At 40.8% G+C, this 7790-nt stretch overlaps 1 protein-coding gene across 1 annotated transcript; it reads left to right on the plus strand.

Moving 5' to 3' along the window:
- Positions 1-1013: 1013 nt before the first annotated feature.
- LOC110516207 (uncharacterized) lies at positions 1014-7765 on the plus strand. The gene is made up of 2 exons (XM_021594762.3): positions 1014-2620; positions 5255-7765. The coding sequence occupies exons 1-2, from the start codon at positions 2263-2265 to the stop codon at positions 5938-5940; spliced, it is 1044 nt and encodes a 347-aa protein (XP_021450437.3). The 5' UTR covers positions 1014-2262; the 3' UTR covers positions 5941-7765.
- The last annotated feature ends 25 nt before the right edge of the window (positions 7766-7790 follow it).

Here is a 7790-nt window from a genome sequence, read left to right on the forward strand (position 1 = left end):
TTGACTCTGTACTGGTAGCTCTGCTATTGACTCTGTACTGGTAGCTCTGCTATTGACTCTGTACTGGTAGCTCTGCTATTGACTCTGTACTGGTAGCTCTGCTATTGACTCTGTACTGGTAGCTCTGCTATTGACTCTGTACTGGTAGCTCTGCTATTGACTCTGTACTGGTAGCTCTGCTATTGACTCTGTACTGGTAGCTCTGCTATTGACTCTGTACTGGTAGCTCTGCTATTGACTCTGTACTGGTAGCTCTGCTATTGACTCTGTACTGGTAGCTCTGCTATTGACTCTGTACTGGTAGCTCTGCTATTGACTCTGTACTGGTAGCTCTGCTATTGACTCTGTACTGGTAGCTCTGCTATTGACTCTGTACTGGTAGCTCTGCTATTGACTCTGTACTGGTAGCTCTGCTATTGACTCTGTACTGGTAGCTCTGCTATTGACTCTGTACTGGTAGCTCTGCCATTGACTCTGTACTGGTAGCTCTGCTATTGACTCTGTACTGGTAGCTCTGCTATTGACTCTGTACTGGTAGCTCTGCTATTGACTCTGTACTGGTAGCTCTGCTATTGACTCTGTACTGGTAGCTCTGCTATTGACTCTGTACTGGTAGCTCTGCTATTGACTCTGTACTGGTAGCTCTGCTATTGACTCTGTACTGGTAGCTCTGCTATTGACTCTGTACTGGTAGCTCTGCTATTGACTCTGTACTGGTAGCTCTGCTATTGACTCTGTACTGGTAGCTCTGCTATTGACTCTGTACTGGTAGCTCTGCTATTGACTCTGTACTGGTAGCTCTGCTGTTGACTCTGTACTGGTAGCTCTGCTATTGACTCTGTACTGGTAGCTCTGCTATTGACTCTGTACTGGTAGCTCTGCCATTGACTCGGTACTGGTAGCTCTGCCATTGACTCGGTACTGGTAGCTCTGCCATTGACTCTGTACTGGTAGCTCTGCTGTTGTTATTTACTGGTAGCTCTGCTGTTGTTATTTACTGGTAGCTCTGCCATTGACTCTGTACTGGTAGCTCTGCTGTTGTTATTTACTGGTAGCTCTGCTGTTGTTATTTACTGGTAGCTCTGCTGTTGTTATTTACTGGTAGCTCTGCTGTTGTTATTTACTGGTAGCTCCGCTGTTGTTATTTACTGGTAGCTCTGCTGTTGTTATTTACTGGTAGCTCCGCTGTTGTTATTTACTGCTGCTCTTTAATCATTTGTTTTTCTTATCTCTTACTTTTTTTTCTTACTTTTGATTTTTTTTTAGGTATTTTCTTAAAACTGCATCGTTGGTTAAGGGCTTGTCAGTCAGCATTTCACTGTAACGTCTACACCTGCTGTCTTTCGCGCAAGTGACAAATACAATTTGATATGATTTGATTTGAAATGAGTAAAGCAGAATGTAAACATTAAAGTGAGCAGTGTTTCCATGCAGCAGCCGCTATGGTGAAGGGTTGAGTTACCGGGAGGTAGCTGGCTGGATATGGCTATTTAACAGTCTGATGGCCTTGAGATAGGAGCTGTTTTTCAGTCTCTCGGCCCCAGCTTTGATGCACCTGTACTGACCTCGCCTTCTGGATGATAGCGGGGAGAATCATCCGTGGCTCGGGTGGTTGATGTCCTTGATGATCTTTATGGCCTTCCTGTGACATCGGGTGCTGTAGGTGTCCTGGAGGGCAGGTAGTTTACCCCCGGTGATGCGTTGGGAAGACCGCACCACCCTCTGAGAGAGCCCTGCGGTTGTGGGCGGTGCTGTTTCCGTACCAGGTGTGATTGTGCATCTGTAAAAGTTTGTGAGGGTCTTAGGGGCCAAGCCAAAATGTGTAGTAGATGTTGAGTTTGATTTAAAATTTAACTCATTAAAAATCTGCACTAATCAATCAACACATGCTTCTATTTGTACGTATCTATAACTGCGTTGCCAACTCCAGTCAGCAGATGGCGATGGGCGTATTTCAGGCGACGCTGCCAGTGTGACGTATAATCTAGTGGACGGGACGTTCCTTCAACAACAACAGCTAGTCAGACACCTCGGTAGCTTGCTAGACAACAAAGCCGAAACATTAAAGCTATTTAGACTGCTCCGGTGTATTACTAGCTATGTTTTAAACACACTTCTGTCGTGTCTACTTGTTATCCCATTTAATGTAATATTCATGCCTACGTTGTTAGTTACCGTAGTCATCTACCTGTCTGGTTAAGTTAGCAGTAGCTCCAGGCTAATCGTTAATGCTAACTAGTTAGCTAGATAACATCTCCGACCATGAGTTCACTGAGCTACTCTCCTCCTGATAAAGAAGAGGAGGTCTGCTGGGCGGAGGAAGAAGGTCTGTGGCTGAACGTTGTTGTGAAAGAAGAGAAGGAAGAGGAGGATGTATCGGTAAAAATAGAAGTAGAGGATGAGGCTGTTCCAGTGAAAGAAGAGGAAGACGAGTTCAGAGTGAAAGAGGAGGAAGATGTTACAGTAAAAGAAGAGGAAGAGGGGGAGGATGTTACTGTGAAAGAAGAGGAAGCGAAAGAGGTGGATGCAGTTTTTGGAGTGAAAGAGGAGGAGGATGAGATTACCGTTACATTGGGGGAGGAGGAACAAGAAGAGAAGACCGGAGATCTGATTAACACCAGTAAGTTTTAAAAAACAAGGGCACGAACTCTGCAGTTGTTGAACTAATTTAAGCTTTTTAAATGGGTATTCTACACTTGAATAATGTTATGCTGTAGGAATTGTTAAAGCTACCGAGTGGGGACTCAACCAACAAAATGTTAATGGATAAAATGCTCACCGTTATATATATTTTTTCACAATTTTTAAACATCTCTAAATATATTTTTTCTAAAATATGATTTGAAGATCTAAATAATTTGTTTATAAAATCTATGGTTTTATTAGGGCCTACGTTTTTCAGTTATATTGTAAGGCAGACTGATCTGATTGAAATATCCTATATATGATACCACATTGTAGATGTGTATGTTATTATTGCAACCACCTGATGTCTGATACCACATCATATATAGTACCAGTCAAAAGTTTGGACACACCTACTCATTCCAGGGTTCTAGAACACCTACTCATTCCAGGGTTCTAGAACACCTACTCATTCAAGGGTTTTTCTTAATTTGACTTATTTTCTACATTGTAGAATAATAGTGAAGACATCAAAACTATGAAATAACACATATGGTATCATGTAGTAACCAGAATGCTGAGGTAGCCATCAATTCGTATTTAGTAGCATTGCCTTTAAATTGTTTAACTTGGGTCAAACGTTTCGGGTAGCCTTCCACAAGCTTCCCACAAAAAGTTGGGTGAATTTTGGCCCATTCCTCCTGACAGAGCTGGTGTAACTGAGTCGGGTTTGTAAGGCTTCCTTGCTCGCACAAGCTTTTTCAGTTCTGCCCACACATTTTCTATGGGGCTGAGGTCTGGGCTTTGTGATGGCCACTCCAATACCTTGACTTTGTTGTCCTTAAGCCATTTTGCTACAACTTTGGAAGTATGCTTGGGGTCAGTGTCCATTTGGAAGACCCATTTGAGACCAAGCTTTAAATTCCTGACTGATGTCTGGAGACGTTGCTTCAATATATCCACATCATTTTCCATCCTCATCATATCATCTATTTTGTGAAGTGCACCAGTGCACCCTCCTGCAGCAAAGCACCCCCACAACATGATGCTGCCACCCCTGTGCTTCACGGTTGGGATGGTGTTCTTCGGCAAACCTCCCCCTTTTTCCTCCAAACATAACGATGGTTATTATGGCCAAACAGTTTCATCAGACCCGAGGACATTTCTCCAAAAAGTACGATCTTTGTCCCCATGTGCAGTTGAAAACCGTAGTCTGGCTTTTTTATGGCAGTTTTGGAGCAGTGGCTTCTTCCTTGCTGAGCGGCCTTTCAGGTTATGTCGATATAGGACTTTTTTACTGTGGATATAGATACTTTTGTACCTGTTCCCTCCAGCATCTTCACAAGGTCCTTTGCTGTTGTTCTGGGATTTATTTGCTCTAAAACTATGCACTATAGGCTAAATCTCAATGGATTTAAAACTACGCCCGATAGGCTAAATCTCAATGGATTTAAAACTAGGCCCTATAGGCTATATCTCAATGGATTTAAAACTAGGCCCGATAGGCTAAATCTCAATGGATTTAAAACTAGGCACTATAGGCTAAATCTCAATGGATTTAAAACTAGGCCCTATAGGCTATATCTCAATGGATTTAAAACTAGGCCCTATAGGCTATATCTCAATGGATTTAAAACTAGGCCCTATAGGCTATATCTCAATGGATTTAAAACTAGGCCCTATAGGCTATATCTCAATGGATTTAAAACTAGGCCCTATAGGCTAAATCTCAATGGATTTCAAACTAGGCTCTATAGGCTATATCTCAATGGATTTAAAACTAGGCCCTATAGGCTATATCTCAATGGATTTAAAACTAATATTTGTTCCTGGTTATATTTTATGTTGTCTTCACGTTTTAAAGTTGGGAGCACCAGTGTTAACAATGATGCATTTAGAGCTCCATTACTATAAATATTATTATATTATTATAAATATTATATTATATAAAATATTATTATAGAGCTCTGCTCAGCCTATAAACATGACATTATCTATTATTATAGAGCTCTGCTCAGCCTATAAACATGACATTATCTATTATTATAGAGCTCTGCTCAGCCTATAAACCTTATCATTATGATAGATCTCTGCTCAGCCTGTAAACATGACATTATCTATTATTATAGAGCTCTGCTCAGCCTATAAACATGACATGATCTATTATTATAGAGCTCTGCTCAGCCTATAAACCTTATCATTATGATAGATCTCTGCTCAGCCTGTAAACATGACATTATCTATTATTATAGAGCTCTGCTCAGCCTATAAACATGACATTATCTATGATTATAGAGCTCTGATCAGCCTATAAACATGACATTATCTATTGTTATAATGCTCTGATCAGCCTGTAAACATGACATTATCTATTATTATAGATCTCTGCTCAGCCTATAAACATGACATTATCTATTGTTATAACGCTCTGTTCAGCCTATAAACATGACATTCCATAAGTGCAAGATTCAATTTGAAGCTCTATATTATTTGCTTTTAAAATCTCACCAAGTGTATTTTTAACAGCTGAGGGAACCAGTCTTGATTAAACCAAATAGGAAGACAGTATTATCATGTGGAGCTTTCATTCAGGTCTCTGATTAACTAAATACTCTGTTTGTTTTGGCAGGAGAGAGACCAGACTCTCACTCTGACAGCGGGAAGAGTCCTTCAGGGGAACCAGAGACGCCCAAACCAGCAGGAAAACACCGCTGTTCCCTCTGTGGAAAGAGTTTTACTAAGTTAGGCAACCTGAAAGCGCATGAGATAATACACACAGGAGAGAAGCCTTACCACTGCTCCCAATGTGGAAAGAGTTTTACCTGGATAGGGAACTGGAAAACACATGAGAAAATACACACAGAAGGGAGGAAGACTTTCCACTGCTCCCAATGTGGAAAGAGTTTTACCAAGTCAGGGTCCCTGAAAATGCACGAGAGAATACACACAGGTGAGAAGCCTTACCACTGTTCCTATTGTGAAAAGAGTTTTAGGTGGTTGGTGACCATGAAAACTCACGAGAATACCCACACAGGAGCAAAGCCATACCAATGCTCCCTGTGTGGAAAGAGTTTTACCCAGCTAGGAGGCCTGAATAGACATGACAGGACACACACAGGAGGGGATAAGACCTACCACTGCTCCCAGTGTGGAAAGAGATTTAACCGGTTAAGGCATCTGAATAAGCATGAAAGAACACATACACAGGAGGAGAAGACATACCACTGCTCTCATTGTGGAAAGACATTTTCCCAGGCAGAGGACCTGAAATCACATGAGAGAATAGAGAGGCTGTGTTCTGACTTGTGTTTTTGACCTGAGAATGTGTTTTTGTTTATGGGCCATTCCACTGTAACGGAGTGATGCTGAGACTCACGTTTCCACTTTAAAATGTATGCCAAGAAAGAAACATTGATTGCAAAGTTTAACAAACAATACACCTACAGTACCAGTCAAAAGTTTGGACACACCTACTCATTAAAGGGTTTTTATTTAATTTTTGCTATTTTCTACATTGTAGAATAATAATGAAAATATCAAAACTATGAAATAACACACATGGAGTCATGTAATAACAAAACAAGTGTTAAACAAATCAAAATATATTTTAGATTCTTCAAAGTAGCCACCCTTTGCCTTGATGACAGCTTTACACACTCTTGGCATTCTCTCAACCAGCTTCACCTGGAATGATTTTTCAACAGTCTTGAAGGCTTTCCCACATATGCTGAGCACTTGTTGGCTGCTTTTCCTTCACTCTGCTGTCCAACTCATCCCAAACCGTCTCAATTGGGTTGAGGTCAGGTGATTGTGGAGGCCAGGTCATCTGATGCAGCGCTCCATCACTCTCCTTCTTGGTCAAATAGCCCTTACACAGCCTGAAGGTGTGTTTTGGGTCAATGCCCTGTTGAAAAACAAATGATAGTCCCACTAAATAAATCACTGACAGAGTCACCAGCAAAGCACCATCACACCTCCAAACTTCACTGTAGGAGCCACACATGCGGAGATCATCCGTTCACCTACTCTGCGTCTCACAAAGACACAGCAGGTGCAACCAAAAATCTCACATTTGGACTCATCAGACCAAAAGACAGATTTCCACCGGTCTAATGTCCAGTGTTTCTTGGCCCAAGCAAGTCTCTTCTTCTTATTGGTGTCCTTTATTAGTGGTTTCTTTGCAGCAATTCGACCATGAAGGCCTGATTCACACAGTCTCCTCTGAATAGTTGATGTTGAGATGTGTCTGTTACTTGAACTCTGTGAAGCATTTATTTAAGCTGCAATTTCTGAGGCTGGTAACTCTAATGAACTTATCCTCTGCGGCAGAGGTAACTTTGGGTCTTCCTTTCCTGTGGTGGTCCTCATGAGAGACAGTTAACTCTAATGAACTTATCCTCAGCAGCAGAGGTAACTCTGGGTCTTCCTTTCCTGTGGTGGTCCTCATGAGAGCCAGTTTCATCATAGCGCTTGATGGTTTTTGTGACTGCACTTGAAGTTTCAAAGTTCTTGACATTTTCCAGATTGACTGACCTTCATGTCTTTAAAGTAATGATGGACTGTCTTTTCTCATTGCTTATTTGAGATGTTCTTGCCGTAATATGGGCTTGATCTTTTACCAAATATCTTCTGTTTCCAACCCCTGGCTTGTCACAACACAACCGATTGGCTCAAACTGATTATGAAATAAAGAAATTCCACAAATTAGCTTCTAACAAGGCACACCTGTTAATTAAAATGCATTCCAGGTACCTCATGAAGCTGGTTGAGAGAATACCTAGAGTGTGCAAAGCTGTCATCAAGACAAAGGGTGGCTACTTTGAAAAGTCTAAAATATAAATATATTTTGATCTGTTTAACACTTTTTTGGTTACTTCCATATGTGTTATTTCATAGTTTTGATGTCTTCACTGTTATTCTACAATGTAGAAAACTTTTTTTAAAAACTTGAATGAGTAGGTGTGCCCAAACTTTTGATTGGTGCTGTACATTTATTTATTTTATAGACCTAGATGCGTATTTTTGATATTATCTGTCTGTTTGACTGAATGAATCAGAAATTGCTTTCAATGTAGATGTTTAGTTCGTGTGAAGTTTGTTTTAAATTCTCACTCATTAAAATTCTGAACTAATCAATCAACACATGCTTCTCTTTATACATCTCA

The sequence above is a fragment of the Oncorhynchus mykiss genome, chromosome 13 (genome assembly GCF_057628025.1).
Source record: "Oncorhynchus mykiss isolate SJ-2025 chromosome 13, ASM5762802v1, whole genome shotgun sequence".
NCBI lineage: Eukaryota > Metazoa > Chordata > Actinopteri > Salmoniformes > Salmonidae > Oncorhynchus > Oncorhynchus mykiss.

Bases quoted from the DNA above. Each gene is read 5' to 3' on its own strand.
- LOC110516207 (XM_021594762.3), top strand. From the start codon at position 2,263: ATGAGTTCACTGAGCTACTCTCCTCCTGATAAAGAAGAGGAGGTCTGC. The intron at 2,621-5,254 runs GTAAGTTTTAAA...TTGTTTTGGCAG, and splicing joins CGGAGATCTGATTAACACCA to GAGAGAGACCAGACTCTCAC.